The sequence below is a fragment of the Achroia grisella genome, unplaced genomic scaffold (genome assembly GCF_030625045.1).
Source record: "Achroia grisella isolate CSIRO2021 unplaced genomic scaffold, CSIRO_AGI_Agris_v1 utg257, whole genome shotgun sequence".
Lineage (NCBI taxonomy): Eukaryota > Metazoa > Arthropoda > Insecta > Lepidoptera > Pyralidae > Achroia > Achroia grisella.
In genome coordinates, this window is record NW_026712747.1 from 530108 (window position 1) to 548320 (window position 18213).

Consider the following 18213-nt stretch of genomic DNA (forward strand, 5'->3'; position numbering starts at 1 on the left):
TTCGTAACTAAACTGAAAGAAAATGAGGAATAATCTGGGGTTGGTATGGTAGAAAGATAGTTTAGAGTGTTCTTTTTAGTATTGCTATCAATTGCAACTGAAGTAGAGAAATGCCTATTAAGGTTATTGGTATCTAAATCAAAGGAGTTAGTGTAATTATTTTTACCAACCCCAAGAGACTTCAAGAATTTCCAGACTTTGGAGGAATTACAATTTTCTATACATTTGTGAATGTGGCGACGTTGTGCCTCTCTACACACCTTATTGCAGTGATTCCTAGCTCTAATATACTCATCACGGAATACATCGGGATTTGATTTAAATTTTGCCTTTGCTCTATTTTTTTTGGCTTGCAAAGTTTTTATTTCATCTGTCAGCCATGGCGCAGGTAAGTGTTTGACTCGAACTGGTCGTATAGGAGCATGATGGTCATACAATTCAGTAATAATTGAGTTGAATAATGTAACTTGCTCATTGACTGAAGTCGCTTCATCGATAGACGCCCAATTAGAAACCAAAGCATCTCTACGCAAGGATTCATGGTCGATGGCACCAAAATTACGTTGCAAAAGAACTTTGTGCTTGCGCTTAGGAGGACGGATTTTATAGGAGAGGAAGATAAGGTCGTGATAAGAGAAGGCATCTGCAGAGCATTGGCCGTGTTTCTCAACAAAATCAGGACGTGATACCATAATTAGGTCAAGGAGAGAAGGACTGGAGTGGGGAAAGAAATGAGTAGCTTGTAGTGGCAAAATGTACATGTCGCAAGCATTAGCTACAGTTCTAAGTGAATTGCTGCGATGGTCGTTATTCAGCATACAGGTATTGAAGTCACCCATAATAATAGTATGTTCGTAAGAAGGGATCAAATCTTCAAGCAGGTTTTCTAATGAAGAGAAATAGTTGATAGAGGAAGAGGGACTATAAAAAACCCCAATAAGGATTTTCGTATGGGAGAGAGTAACTTCAGCAAATAAGTGCTCGGCTTCGAGGGAAGGATTCGAACTATGGGAAGAGAATACTACTTTGTAAGGGATTTGGGAACGAAGGTAGATTGCAACACCACCACCACCCTTACCTATACGGTCATTACGCAATAGCACAAAACCTGGTAGAGAATAGCTCATGGAAGGCAAACAGGGTTTCAGCCAAGACTCGGAAACAAGAATAACATGAATGTTACTAACGTCAAATGTTGCCAACATATCCGAGAAATGAGCCGGAATACTTTGAGCATTGATATGAACTATGTTAAAATTTTTAGGTACATCAGAGAACTCAGCATGTAATGTTTCATGTAAGGGAATTGGAATACTATGAAAACTATTATTTGAAGAAGACGTAGAAGAGATAGAATGGAAACTATCATCTAGCATATTAGGAAAAACCGTGTGTTATATTATATTAAAATATAAAATAATAATATATACAAATATATACGCGCTTATATTAAGAAAAAAAAAAAAAAAAATATATATATATATATATATGCAAGCCTATATCCACCCGCGCCAGTTTAAATTAGAGTTAATACAATAATAATCACAATATATTCCTTACAAATTAATATACAAAGAGAATATAGTCCAAAAAGTAACAAATTAATTAAACATTTATATATAAGCATAGATTCTTAGGAATCTAACAAATTGTATACACATAATTAATACGATGTCACATTTGAAGTATCCAGTGCCGTAATAATAAAAAAAGAAAAATATATAAAGATGACAAGTGAATGACATTGTATACTCTCTCTGGCAAGTTTGTCTACTCTGTGGAGTTAATTAGACATTAAACGTCACACGTCAAATATATTAATAGACAACCAAAAATCAAAATAAAAGTAAATAAAATGTTAAAACATAAGTCGGTAAAATGTAAAAATAAGAAAGTTTACAGTGAGTTGCATTATAAAATAATAGTGGGTTGGAACGAGAAGACTTAAAAATATAGACATTTTAAGGGTACCTACTAATGACGAGATACACATTTAAATATTACACTGAACTAAATAACCTTAAGTTTAATACATGCATACTTATAATAACTGCAGAAGGACATAACACTATAATAATAACACAGTGGTAGCGAATTAGTCTATTTCTTTGCCATGCGTTTAGGTCGAGAAGTAGTTGCAGCAGATGCCTTGGGGATAGTTGAGACACTACTTGCTTTGGATGCATCGCCGGTAACAGACGGCGAGGAGTTAATGAGTTTATAAACCTCCGCAGATGTGCTAACTCTGTGCTTCGTGCCATCTACTCCCACAACCACCACAAAGCCATCCCGGGTCCAGCACTTTTTAATCCCAAAATGACGCCGTGCAACCATGAACGCATCGTGCCTTACTTTTGTGAGAAACTCAGATATAGTGATTCCACTGTTTCTGAGTGCAGTTTTGGCGAACCAGATTTTGTTCCTCAATGCTTGATCATGAAGCTTAACAAGAATAGGTCGTGGCTTGTCAGTAACAATTTGGTGGCCCACCCGATGGCTTCTGCTGATATCGTTCGCTGAGAAGTTGGAGATTTTTAGTTTTTCGGTTACAACACTCACCACATCTTGAATGGAATTACCACCGCTATGCTCCTGAACTCCATGCAACAAGAGTATTTTACGGCGGCTCCGCATTTCAAAGTGGTCCATTTGCTTAGCCACCAATTCCACCTGCTGCTGTAAGTTGCCCAAGGTTCCAGTGATGAAGGATTGAAATGCTGCAAATTCGGCAGCTAGTGAAGCAACAGTAACTGGCGTGTCAACCTTCTTCAGATCATCACGGAAGCTAGCCATCTTAGTGTTGAAAACCTCTGTCATCTTGTGTAGTGAATCTTGTAAGTTGTCCATTGTTGTGAAAGTGTTATAGAAAGGAGATATTATAACTGGCACAGGTAGATATTATTTATACCTCAAAGTTTTGCATAAATTAGTTAATTAATATCAATATTAAATAATTAAAATGAATAAATAATCAGGAGAATGTTTTATTATGTGTTGAGCATATGACTACCCACACCCAAAAAAAAAAAAAATCTTGTTTTTATCTAAACTAATATTATTATTGATCGCTGGAAGGCATTGGATGTGAGCAGGGCAGGACCGATCGTCTTGGAGATCTTTGAGAAAGGCCTTTGTCCAGCAGTGGACGTCTTCCGGGCTGCGATGATGATGATGATGTCAAAACCAATAATTCAATTTTAAGGATTTTAATAATAATCTTTATTTATCTATACATTGGATAAACAAATAAAAATATCCGAATAACAATTGGAGTGTCTGTTTGTAATGTTGAAATAACTATTTTTTACTACATGCATATAAATATAATCTGCCAGAAAAAAGGTTTAAATGTCAAATAAAACACTTCCTTTGTAAAAAAGCTTACTACAAAATTGAAGAATTCGTTAACGATAATAATGTTTTTATAGAAAAACTTTAAATCCATAGCACTGACAATATTATCTGATTACACTAATAATGAGTGCGTAGCGATTTCTATGTTGATTATCGCATGCCTCTTACTTATTACACTGTAATTATTTATATAAAAAAAAAACTACATCACACTTACTTAACGTTTATCAATACATTTCGCCCAATTTACAGAATATCTTTTTAAATTACAGCCTGCGTCTTATTATGATGTATAGCCTATATTACTGCAAAGTTTCATTACAATCCATTCAGTAGTTTTTACGTGAAAGAGTAACAAACATCCATATTCACAAACTTTCGCGTTTATCTATACATAAAATTAAATTAGAGTGTCTGTTTGTAATATTGTCTAACCGTTTTTACTAAATGCATATAAATATAAATACGGTACATACACCAAAATACAATTTTTACAATTTTTCTCTGTCTGTTTGTTCCGGCTAATCTCTGAAATGGCTGGACCGATTTTGACGGGACTTTTTTGACAGGTAGCTGATATAATAAGGAGTAACTTAGGCTACTTTTATTTTAGAAAAAATATTTTAGTTTAGGGTACAGCTAGTAATAATAATAAGATATACAAAGAAATAAGAACTCAGTTTAAAATAAAGATAAAAAAGCTAGTACAACTAAAAATATATTTTCCCCTAATATATGTATTAAACAATTATTATACATATAATAATTTGAAATGCTTTACGAAAACATTATACAATTTGAAACGATTTCATAAACATGAAAAGGTCAAGGTAACCCCGACTATAAAAATATTAAGCGTAGAGTATAATATCCTTGGGCGGATCGCCAGAAAATCTAGTCTAGATGAGATAAGACCTTAATTATCTGGAATATTTTGATTAACAAAACGGATACAAATCAGCCTTAGATACTAGATAAAGCCTGAGCTCGAAGATGTCTATTTTAATCATATTAGCATCCATCTATATAATTAATATATATTTGACGGCCTCGGTGGTCTAGCGGTTTAGCACACCGCCTTACTACCGATGGTCGCGGGTTCGATTCCTCGCACGGCACAAACATTTGTATTCATGAGTATGATTGTTTGTATCGGTCTGGGTGTTTTTTATGTATACGAAAAAAAATATCTATGTATTTGTATCAGTTGTCTAGTACCCATAACACAAACTTTAGCTAGCTTAACTTGGGTCTAGATGGCGCTGTGTGAATTGTCCTGAGGTTATTATTATTATAATTAATATGTACTCAGAAATAAATTACTTATAGCTAAATGTACTGTTTTAATTAATTTAAAGTTTGACGGTCTCGGTGGGCCCCTTCGATCGATCCCCGTCCAGTTCAAACGGGGATCGAAATTACGACGGCCTGAGCCGAGGTTCGAACCCCTAGTGGTGCCCTCAGAAAAAGTCGTATCCGTCAGGCAGGAGTTGGCCGTCAGCCGCTCTATAAGACCTTCCGCGGGTTTGGAGTGCCATCTGCACTCGCCCCCTAACGTCCGGTGAAGCTGTAAAGGCCAGCTGCGGCCAACAGTATTAGAGTAGTCCGGAAAAAAAAAAGTTCTCAGTGGTTTAGGGGTTTAGCAGACCGTGTTACTTCCGATGGTTGCGGGTTCGATTCCTCACATGGTAAAAACATTTGTATTCATGACTATGATTGTTTGTATCGGTCTGGGTGTTTTTTTTTCATAATATGTTTGTATTTACAAATATATATATCTGTTGCCTAGTACCCACTAGACAACTGATATAAACATACTTTTTTATAAATACATAAAAAATAACTAGTCCGATACAAACAATCATAGTCATGAATACAAATATATATACCGTGCAAGGAATAGAACCCACAACAATCTGAAGTAAAACCGTCTGCTAAACCGCTAAACCATCGGAGCCGCACGGAATATGCAAAATACTTGAATAACATTCAACAGGAAACAGCAGAAAACCAAATTTGGTGTCTAAATTTGGCTGGCAGTGTCCCCACCCAAATGAACAGCGAAACAAACTCACAAGCCTCGCCGGGACCGGGAGATTGTCTGCTTTCATTTCGAAGTAAAATGTGACCACGATATTTGCCACAAAAATTCACTTCACACGAATTAACGAGCACAAGCCACAGTCCAAAAATTGGGGCCTTCATTTTACTAATAGTAGAAATACGAAAGTTTGTTAATATGGATAGAAATTTGTTACTCTTTCACGCTAAAAAGAAATGAACAGATTTTGATAAAACTGTACAGTAATATAGCTTAGACATAGACTATAAATTTCTTCTCTTCATTATTCTATTTCTAATATATATATTTGACGACCTCAGTGGTCTAGTGGTGTAGTACACCGCCTTACTTCCGATGGTCGCGGGTTCGATTCCTCGCACGGCGGCACAAACATTTGTATTCCTGAGTATGATTGTTTGTATCGGTCTGGGTATTTTCTATGTATAATTAGTATTTACGAAAAAAAAAATATCTATGTATTTGTACCAGTTATCTAGTACCCACAACACAAGCTTTTGTAATATATATATATATATGTATATTAATAATAAATTATAAAAATAAAATAAAAAATATTATATTAAATAATAAATTATATAATATAATATTTTTAATTATTAACTAATTATATCATTTACATAACTTAATTGTACAACTAGAACCTAAAATTAAAAAGCTAAAAAATATAATGCAAATATTTTTTTTTCTATTTTTGGTTATAATATTTTTTTATAATGTGGCATTAGAAATACATACATCCCTAAAATTTCACACTTCTACCATCGACCCTTGTTTTTTAAAAGCCATTTTAATTTGAATGGCATAACAACGTGCGGATCCGCTAGTAATATATAACTAGACATAATTAAATTAATTTTCGCGTAATTCTCTAAGAAATATAAATAGAAATGTAGAAGGAATAGGAATTTGACAATAGTTCTGGGTCTTTGTTGTCAAAACCAACTAACTACCCGGGTCCTATCAGATATCTGATAATAAGTCCTCACAGACAAGTGGTCAGTTCACGCGCATAATTGTTTAAAACATAGTGCTTTCTGGGGGTAGTAGAATAAAAAATATCAATCTTGTTTTTATCTAAACTAATATTATCCTATTATCCTACTATGTTTTTGTTGGGGATCGTGGGATATGACACACTCGAAGTAAGACGGAAGATTGCATTAATGGAATATGTAGTCAGTCATGAGAGGTGAAAAATGTAACCAAGCGGTATTAACATCGATATCCATAAGAGCGCCCAATAATTACGTACAAGCACGAAGACGAAACTTGTTTGATGTTCCACGGAGAAGGACGGAGCTGGCCAAACAGGCTCCTATTTCTCTGGCATTGAGTCTACTCAACGGTGTTGTTAGTCGTTTTCCGGATCTAGACATATTTACTAGTAATTTGCTGGAGTTTCGTAGGATGGCAGTAGATTATTTAAGTAGTATGGGAAAGTAAGATTATTATTATTGTTATTATTTTTATTTTATTTTTTTCTTGTGTAATTAGTGTATGTATTAGTAACTAGTGTTTTATAAGTGTGTGTATATATATATATATACAATCTTCCTAAGTGGGCATATTGGGAAACTGTAAAGCTCACTTAGTGTGACGTAAATAAATAAATAAATAAAATAAATAAATAAATTATAAAGAGAGCTAATTTTATTAAAGTAAAAAATTGCAAAATTGAAGAGGCAATGGGCAGGGCACATAGCTCGTAGGACAGATGGCCGTTGGGGCAGTAAAGTTCTCGAGTGGTGATCGCGGACCGGAAGACGCAGCGTGGGAAGGCCTCCAGCAAGGTGGACCGACGATCTGATCAAGATCGCTGGAAGGCATTGGATGTGAGCAGGGCAGGACCGATCGTCTTGGAGATCTTTGGGGGAGGTCTTTGTTCAGCAGTGGACGTCTTCCGGGCTGCGATGATGATGATGATGATGTTGATGTCAAAACCAATAATTCAATTTTGAGGATTTTAATAATAATCTTTATTTATCTGTACATTGGATAAATAAATAAAAATATCCGAATAACAATTGGAGTGTCTGTTTGTAATGTTGAAAGCCGTATATCTATATAATCTGCCTGAAAAAAGATTTAAATGTCAAATAAAACAGTTCATTTGCAAAAAAGCTTACTATAAAATTGAAGAATTCGTTAACGATAATAATGTTTTTATAGAAAAACTTTAAATCCATAGCACTGACAATATTATCTGATTACACTAATAATGAGTGCGTAGCGATTTCTATGTTGATTATCGCATGCCTCTTACTTGTTATACTGTAATTATTTATATAAAAAAAACATCTATTAACGCAACACACAAGTTTCTTGCTCATTCTTCTTGTGATGAATCTGCATTCCAAATGAGTGGTAGAATCAAAATATGACTATTCAAAAGTGCTTGTAATGAGTTTATTTCAATAAAGATTATTTCTATTCTATTCTATTCTATAAATACGGGATATACACCAAAATAACATTTTTTATCATATTTGTCAGTCTGTCTGTCTGTTTGTTTCGGCTTATCTCTGAAATGGCTGCACCGATTTTTATGGGACTTTTATTGGCAGGTAGCTGATGTAGTAAGGAGTAACTTAGGGTACTTTTATTTTAGAAAATCCGCGGTCGCCCCTCGAGGTCTTTATTGTCCCAAAGAGGTATCGTACTCAAATAGACAAAGTTAAGTTACATGAGTACGGATATTAAATTGGATTAATCGTTATGAATATTATATACAGTCTATTTCTCACAGGACCTACGTGTTAACTCCATAACATATTAACCTCTTTACACGTTTTAATCAAATTTACAGTTCATATGCGTAATCTAATAGAAGTTATAAATAGTATCGTTTAACTAATAACAATGCAATTTTAAACGGACGGAAGAAGTATTTTTTATTGGATGACTAGCTACTCGTATATGTATTATATATATTATACTAGCTGTCCCACCAAACGTTGTTTTGCCTTAAAATAAAAATAAAAATTAGGGGTAGTCCACCCCTAACATTTAGGGGGATGAAAAATAGATGTTGGCCGATTCTCAGACCTACTCAATACGCTCACAAAATTTCATGAGAATCGGTCAAGCCGTTTCGGAGGGGTATGGGAACGAAAACTGTGACACGAGAATTTTATATATAAGATAAATCTTTCTCTTGAATTACTCTATCTATTAAAAGAAAACCGCTTCAAAATCCGTTGCGTAGTTTTAAAGATTTAAGCATACGTAGGGACGGACAGACAGCGACAGCGACTTTGTTTTATACTATGTAATGATAATGGAATGATGTTGCTTGCGCTAACGAGTTTCGCTGCCGGGGCATCAGTGGAGGATGATAAAAAGAGCTTGAAGTTAGATAAGTTACCCCATCCTCTTTAGGTTTCTGGGGACCGGATAGAACAGCACGTAGTGTCAAGTAAGTGTGATGCAGACAAAGTTGGGCGGGTAAGCAGTTCATTTGGGGGGACGGGTATTGTTAGTAATGTGGACTAATGATCCCATTGCTAGCAATGTATGGTACATTGCTAGCAATGAGATCATTCGACCTCCGCGTGGAGGACCGCGTGGAGGTCGACCAGCCAGGTCGACCTCCACTCGGTTCCCCCTGGAAATCATCGTGATAAATTCTTGCTGAATTTCTCATGATGGGCTAACTGACCTGACTTCATGTTCATCTTATCATCCTTCGCTGGTGCCCCGCCAGCGTAAACCGTTAGTGCAGGCGAGTGTACCATTCCATTATCATCCTCTAAAAAAAAAAGCAGTTCATTTACAACTATAGAAAAGATTCAACCGCAAAACGTATGTTAATTTTTCTATCATTACCCCATTGTCCAGTTCAGCTTGCTAGTTCAATGAAGCAGAACTGGTATGAAATCCAACTGGAATTTTTTTACATAATTCTTTTATGTTTTTTTGTATTAGGTATAGGTTTTTTTTTGTATATATTTACTAAATAATTTTATTTATTCATTTATTTCAGGCAACTAGGCCCATATTATAAATACCTTATAGACTAACATACATATAATATAATATTTAAAAACTAATACAATAATATTGTCTGTGTGATCACGGCACTGAAGAGTTCTCATTGACCCCGACTACCCCATAACGGCAGGTAACCTCCCCACGGGCCCACCCGTTCCACCCCGACCACACTTTTACACACACACACGACACCGTCCTCGCCGGCGAAGACGACGACCTCAAACACACAATATCGCGCATTCAACCGGGCGCCTGCGCGCGCCCGGGCGCTCCACACCGGCGCCTCTACGATCGATCCCCCGTCCAATTCAAACGGGGATCGAAATTACGACGGCCTGAGCCGAGGTTCGAACCCCTAGTGGTGCCCTCAGACTAAAGTCGTAAAAGTATCCGTCGGGCAGGAATTGGCCTTCAGCCGCTCCATAAGTCCTTCCGCGGGTTTGGAGTGCCATCTGCACTCGCCCCATAACGTCCGGTGAAGCTGTAAAGGCCAGCTACGGCCAACAGCATTAGAGTAGTCCGAAAAAAAAAAAAAAAGGCACTGAAGACGGCAATCTGCCACGGTAGCGCCGATACACCACACCTTTCGGCCAGTAGTCCTCTTTCATGAAGGTGGGCAGCAAGTCGGTGGGGACCAGGGCCACAAACGCTTTGAAACTCGCGTTGTGACTCGACTTCAGCTGCGTTACCCTCAATGTCAGGTTACTCTTGGTACGAACATAATCGACAATGTCCTGCTCCTTAGTGGCGTAATGTAGACGGGACAGGTACATTGTCGTGGTCGGTGTAGCAGCAGTATAATAATATGTACATAAACACTTAGATATATGTATATATAAGTTGTCTAGTACCTATAACAATAACTCGGCTTTGTCCTGTAAAAAATATGGTTGATTTTTCCTGTCGATGTGAATGTGCCTTATTGTTTTAAAAAACCTTTCGTTTATTATATTTCATTATTAAAGTTAATTATAAATATTCCCCGTGCAATTTTATAAATTACCAAGTTTTACTATGGGGTATACGCGTATGGGAGCATGGGTCGTAGATTATGTTTCATCAAGAAGTGACATATGTTGCAATATATATTTACAATACTGCGATACAATAGAAGCGTTTGAACAAGTTTATATCTATACTAGTTAAACCCCCTCCAATTTAAACGGAGATCAATATTACGATGGCCTGAACTGAGGTTCGAACCTCTAGCCATGCCTTCAGACTAAAGTCGTATCCGTCAGGCGGGAGTTGGCTTTCAGCCGCTCGATAACTCCATCCGCTAATGTGGAGTGCCATCTGCACTCGTCCCTATCGTCCGGTGAAGCTGTAAAGGCCAGTTACGACCTCCAATTTTATTTATATAATAATAATAATAATCTCAGGACAATTTACGCAGCGCCATCTAGACCCAAGTTAAGCTAGCTAAAGCTTGTGTTTTGGGTACTAGATAACTGATATAAATACATAGATACATTTTTTTTCGTAAATACATACATATTATACATAGAAAATACCCAGACCGATACAAACAATCATACTCAGGAATACAAATGTTTGTACCGTGCGAGGAATCGAACCCGCGGCCATCGGACGTAAGACCATCGAGGCCGTCAATTTCCTTTTAACAAAATTACAATAGAATAAGCTGCTGGTCATTTTATTCTCCCTTTTTTTTTAAATCACGTGGGTGGCAAACAAGCATACGGCCCATCTGATGGTAAACGGTTACCGTAGCCTATGGACGCCTGAAATCCCGCGATGGATGTACTATAATTGGTGTTTATAAGCGGCTAAAATGTCCTAAATAAATAAATGATTATTGTTTATTTATTACGTGCGCCACCTACTCTGTTCTTATTTATATTTCTCTATCCACCTAAAGGTAGTCTGGAAGAGATTGCTTAGCGATAAGACCGCCTTTTGTATCAATGTATGTTTTCTATTTTAATTGTTTTTGTTTTTGTTCTGCAATTGGTGCAATAAAGAGTATATATAAATAAATAAAATGATTTTTGAACTGGCATCTCGCTTCCATTCGCTCTTTATCTCAGACAATGGACGTTAATAATGAAATTAATATAGGCTCGTGCTTGCAATGCGCGATGAAATCATGCTCCCTATACAATATTTAGAACGGCTAATAAACACGACATTGTTTGTGTTGTAACAAACTGAATTGTTAAGCAGATTGATAACTTATTTGTTTATAATTTGCTTATATATATATACCTTTTATATATTACACTAGCGTGTACCTTTACGCGTAACTACCTTTTATATGTACCAGCGACTCCGTCCGCGTGGACTTAAACTTTATTTTTCTAAAATAAAAGTAGATTAAGTTACTCCTTATTAAATCAGCCAAAAAAAGTCCCGTCAAAATCGGTCATTTCAAAGATTAGCCGAAACAAACAGACAGATAGACAATAATTGTAAAAAATGTTATTTTGGTGTATGTACGGTATTTATATTCATATGCATGTAGTAAAAAACGGTTCTTTCAATATTACAAACAGACACTCCAATTTTATTTTTATGTATAGTGTTCGCGATCACAAAATGAGAACATCGATGTTGTTTTGTTTAACTTTATATACATTTCTCGAATATTGTATAGTTTTAAAGATTTAAGTATACATAGGGACGTCCAATGTATACTTAAATCTTTAAAACGACGCAACGGATTTTGAAGCGGTTTTTTTTAATAGATAGAGTGATTCAAGAGGAAGGTTTATATATATAATACATGTACACCCGTGCGAAGCCGGGGTGAGTAGTTAGTAGATGAATAAAATAGACATTTACAAGTCATAAATTTACTTTTTATATTTAGTAAAACGAACGAAATATCCAATCGGCTTATTCGTTCTCTAGTTTTTTTTTTTCTGTGAAAGAAAATAATCAGGCACCGAGGAAAATCACGTCCACAAAGTTTCACTAGGCCCGCCCCAATAATGGAATTAAGTTTGTATAATGGAACCAAGGGACGGTTTTATTTATTCATTTCAGGTACCTACACTGATCAAAGTGTGCCTATTACTTATTAAAACTTAGTTATTTTCGAAGTCGCCACTTCAAAATGTATATTTTCATAATTAAATGTCATTGTCAAAATCTCACGCAATCTAAATATATATAACTCAAAGGTGACTGACATAGTGATCTATCAACGCACAACCTAAACCACTGGACGGATCGGGCTGAAATATTGCATGCAGGTAGATGTTATGACGTAGGCATCCGCTGAGAAAGGATTTTGATTAATTCTACCCCCAAGGGGATAAATTAACGCGAGCGAAGCCGCGGGCAAAAGTTTTCCTATTTTCTTGGGTTTCTGGCTTCCTTTTTTATTGGGTTGTTTGGGCTCTCGTCAGGTGCTTGTCGCATCTGTAGCACTGCGATTTACATAGATCTATTGTGCTCGTCCTTTTTCTTTTTATTTATTTTTAAATATTAGTACAGATATAATTGTCATTTTCTTTTTATTATAGGAACAATAACGAGTTATTTCATTTAATAATGAAATAATATTCATAGTTTAAAACCCCACTTACTAAATAAATTCCACAATAAATATTGAATCCGGAACAAATTGACCGATTTCCGAATGGATGACCGAATGAACGAATGAACGAATGAACGAATGAACGAGCGACACGTTAATCCCTAATTGAAACGCAATGCTAGCGGCTTCAATCCGCTGACGTCAAATTTGACGTTTCACATGATTAAAAACGAGAGAAATTGAGTTGTAGCTTACGTTGTACGGTTGAATTACGATTTTTGTTTGTAAAATTTCATTTTTTGTTGATTATAATCTAATAAATGTTTATTGATTTTTTTTATATAATTTTAATGGAGACCAAACTTACCTCCTGATATCGTAAGTGTTATATAAACAGCAATTCGAGCATCAGGTCATTAAATTCAAATTTAAAAATCGTTTATTCATGTAGGACATTTTAGCCGCTTATGCACGTTAAGTTTTTATATTATAATTTTATTTTTCCCTATCGTCCAGTTTGGTATATAGAACCAATTGAGAAGAACTGGCAAGAAACTCAATTGAATAACTTTTTTTTTTATTTCCAGTTCCATCTCTCTGGTGATTGAAATGCCGATAACAAACAAAAATTTTGTCGTAAAGTTAGTTACTTAGTTAAAGGTCATAATATAATTTTTCCTATAGCTTTTTGTTTACAGCCAAATTCCATCCATCTCTAAAGCCATCTCTCCGGTGATAGGAATGCCGATAACAAACAAAAATTTAGTCGTAAAGTTAGTTACTTAGTTAAAGGTCATAATATAATTTTTACTATAGCTTTTTGTTTACAGCCAAATTCCATCCATCTCTAAAGCCATCTCTCTCCGGTGATAGGAATGCCGATAACAAACAAAAATTTAGTCGTAAAGTTAGTTACTTAGTTAAAGGTCATAAATATATTTTTTCCTATAACTTTTTGTTTACAGCCAAATTCGAAGCTATGACCTTTGGAGTTAACAGCCCACACATAGAAGCTAGAATCCGAAGTTGCTTCGTTGTTTTTTATAAATTAAATATATATGTTAAGAAATACTTGTAAAGTCCCAAAAAAATAAAAAAGTCCATAATATTTCCACAAGTATCAATATAAGGTATGATTTTTTTTTCTATAAATACACTGTAAGCTTAAATATGGAGTTAAAGCTTAAGTTAAAGCTACTTATTAGAATCCATTTTGAGAAAGTGCAAACTTCAGGTCGCTTGTGCAAAAGTAAATGCGCTTTACATATATTTTTACAGCTACGAGTGGCTACGTCGAGCCAGGGTTGTCAGAACGTCGTAGCATGCCGTGGATACACCGTGCGGGTGGTGGAGTTTCCTGTGCTCTCTACCACACGATGGACTGTGGTAGAAAAAAAATATAAAATAGAAATAGAAATAGTAATAATCTTTATTCAAATAAACTCATTACAAGTACTTTTGAATAGTCATATTTTGATTCTACCACTCATTCGGAATGCAGATTCATCATAAGAAGAATGAGCAAGAAACTTGTGTGTTGCTCTTTTTAATATTTTTTTTATATAAATAATTACAGTATAACAAGTAAGAGGCATGCGATAATCAACATAGAAATCGCTACGCACTCATTATTATTGCAATCAGATAATATTGTCAGTGCTATGGATTTTAAGTTTTTCTATAAAAACATTATTATCGTTAACGAATTCTTCAATTTTATAGTAAGCTTTTTTGCAAAGGAACTGTTTTATTTGACATTTAAATCTATTTTCTAGCAGATTTATAACAGACTCTGGTATTTTATTGTAATGTAAATGTCTAATACATGTACACCAGGGCGAGGCCGGGGCGAGTATCTAGTAATATAATAAGAATCAATTAATTTAAAATAGTTATAAGTTTTCTAATTGTAAACTTAAATAAATAGGTAAAAGTAACGTAACCATTTTGAGTTAGAAAATTTGACGTGACGTTATTCGATTTTAACTCTTACCTGCCACGGTGAATGTTTGTTAGTCGCACAATTTATTTAGATAATAGAATCATGGGCCTAGCTGCCCAGTGTATGCTGGAGTTGCAGTGGACAGTGATAGGAAGTTGGAAATCAAGTTAGTCATCCGGTGGCGCCGTGACCAATTCATCAGGAATTAACTAATGTTTTTAGAGGAAAATACGAGGAAGTGCAACTTGATAACGTTATCTGGAACGGGGACACTATCCTTATCACTAGATACCGGATTATATGCAACATAAAAAGCTTGTTGCATGCATGAAAAATGCATGAAATATGCAGAATATCCAAAATTAAATGATAAATTTTAGTTTAGGAACGCCAAAAAAATAAATGGAAAATTTTATTTTTTTTCGTTTCAAAATCAGCATAAAATTAATAAATTACTATTTGATTGGCGATTATAGGTACAGTAACATTATATGACATTAAAATAATTTAATTTTTTTGTTAACGTAAGCAAGAATGAACATGTAACAATTTATATGTCTCTTTCACTTTATTATTGTATTATAACTAAAAAAAAACACGCGCGCGGCTACTGACTGCGCTCCGAAATCCAGTAAAAAGTCACAATTATTACTCAATAGCCCTTATGTTTTGTGGCTGTTATTATATTAAGGGGGTGGTCTATCGGCGCTACCGTGGCAGATTGCCGTCGTCAGTGCCATGCCAGTGACCATAGAGACAATTTTATTTTTCATATTTTATTATTATTTCTTATGTATGTTAGTCTATAAGGTATTTATAACATGGGCCATGTAGCCTGAATTAAATAAATAAAAAAATTATATTAATTCTGGTCGCATTTCGGAATGCAGGGTGAGTGAAAAATATATATATAATACCGATAATATGCATCATAACTAGATCTTAGGTAAAATATGCTATTACCTCTGAGAATGGCTAAAATATGCATAAGCATATGCTAATATGCAAAAGCATATGCTAATATGCAAATACATATAACTCAGTCTCCACTTATCACTATCGATTCCCTTTCACCCCTTATTGGTAGATTTATTTAAAATTTATTTAATTTTTTTTTATCTTGCTAAAGATAAGTATTCTCTTTTTTTATATAACACAGGGGACAAACGAGCATGCTCACCTGATGGTAAGTGATTACCGCCGCCCATGAGCACTCGCAACACCAGGGAGATTGCAAGTACGTTGTCGGCCTTACTGTCTTATTATTTATATCAGCTGTCTAGTACCCATAATACAAGCTCTGCTTACCGTGGGACTAGATGGCGCTGTGTTAATTGTTCAGGATTATTTATTTATTATTTATATTACAATATCCTATCTTATGACAATTCACTCAGCGCCATCTAGTCCCAAGCTAAACAGAGCCTGTGTTATGGATACTAGATAACTGATATAATTTTTTTTTTAATTTGATTTGACTTAGCATTCATAGAATTTGATTTGACTTAGCATTCATAGAATTTGATTTGATTTAGCATTCAAAGAATTTGATTTGACTTAGCATTCAAAGAATCTGATTTGACTTAGCAATCATAGAATTTGATTTGACTTAGCATTCAAAGAATCTTATTTGACTTAGCAATCATAGAATTTGATTTGATTTAGCATTCAAAGAATTTGATTTGACTTAGCATTCAAAGAATCTGATTTGACTTAGCATTCAAAGAATCTGATTTGACTTAGCAATCATAGAATTTGATTTGACTTAGCATTCATAGAATTTTGTATAAAAGCACAGAGAATGCTTTTAGAAACTATTTTTTTTTAATTAATCAGTTGGCAACCCTGAGTGGACCGCTGCGCTCGTGTAGTAAATTAAATGCACAGCCACTCTTTAATGTATAACATGGACCGGCGCGTACAAACTGGCCGTACGTGAGATACGTATAATTGGAGCCGTGCAAGTTTTAATCTTGGTAATACGTAACGCTGCATCTTTTACAACATACCAGTTTCGATTATTTTTAATATATATATGTATATACTAGCTCGTTGTGCCATATATCGTTACGTTTTACATTTATTACTAGCTTTTGCTCGCGGCTTCGCTCGCGTTAATTCATCCCCTTTGAGGTGGAATTTATCAAAATTCTTTCTTAAGGGATGCCTACGTGGTAGTAGATTTAAGCATGCAAAGTCTCAGCCCGATCGGTTTAAAATTGACAAAGTTTCATACAAACTTTCATCTCCTATTTTATCCCTTTGGGGGTAGAATTAATCAAAATCCTTTATTAGCGGATGCCTACGTCATAACATCTACCTGCATGCCAAATTTCGGCACGATCCGACCAGTGGTTTGGGCTGTGCGTTCATATATCACTATGTCAGTCACCTTTGAGTTATATATATTTATTATTAGGAATAGTTTGTTGAAATACATAATTTAACATGGTACCTACCCAGACCGATACAAACAATCTTAATCATAAGTACAAATGTTTGCACCGTGAGAGGAATCGAACCCGCGACCATCAAAAGTAAGGCCTTGCTAAACTCGGCAAGACCATCGAGAATAGACTTTCCACAGTCTCATTAAATATCTATACATATAAATAAAAGTGTCTGTTTGTTATATTGAAATAACCGTGAATATAAATATGATACATACACTAAAATAATATTTTTTACAATTTTTGTCTCTTTCTTCCGGCTAATCTCTGAAATTGCTAGACCGATTTTGACGGGACTTTTATTGGCAAGTAGCTGATGTAATAAGGCGTCACTTAAGCTAATATTATTTTAGAAAAACGAAGTTAAATTCCATGCGGACTAAGTCGCAAAAACAGTTAGTAATATATATAATGGTATAGAGCGATGGACCAACTTGCGTTACAATTTCAAATATACTAAATTACTTACAGTTCTGCCTAGTTCCACAGTAACTAAAGAGGAAAGAACAAAGCTACCCGGACCGCAGTAATTATATTAGTAGTTTGAGTTTACATTCCCGTACAGTTCTAGTTACTTGCACGTCTATAGTTCAGTTATCCGGTGGCACAGAACTATATATGTAGACTAGCTCTCGCGAGTTGATCCGCGTGGATTTTAACTTTATTTTTCTAAAATAAAAGTAGCCTAAGTTACTCCTTATTATATCAGCTACCTCCCAAAAAAAGTTCCGTCAAAATCGATCCAGCCATTTCAGAGATTAGCCGGAACAAACAGACCGATAGACATATAGACAAAAATTATAAAAATTGTTATTTAGGTTACATGCATTTGAATATATACATATACGGTACTATATGTACCGTATATATATTCAAATGCATGTAGTAA

At 35.0% G+C, this 18213-nt stretch overlaps 1 protein-coding gene across 1 annotated transcript; it reads right to left on the reverse strand.

Moving 5' to 3' along the window:
• Positions 1-1996: 1996 nt before the first annotated feature.
• Positions 1997-2905, reverse strand: LOC131842869 (uncharacterized). The gene has a single exon (XM_059191435.1). It carries the CDS (start codon positions 2845-2847, stop codon positions 2101-2103), a length of 747 nt encoding a protein of 248 aa, XP_059047418.1. The 5' UTR covers positions 2848-2905; the 3' UTR covers positions 1997-2100.
• Between the last annotated feature and the right edge of the window lie 15308 nt (positions 2906-18213).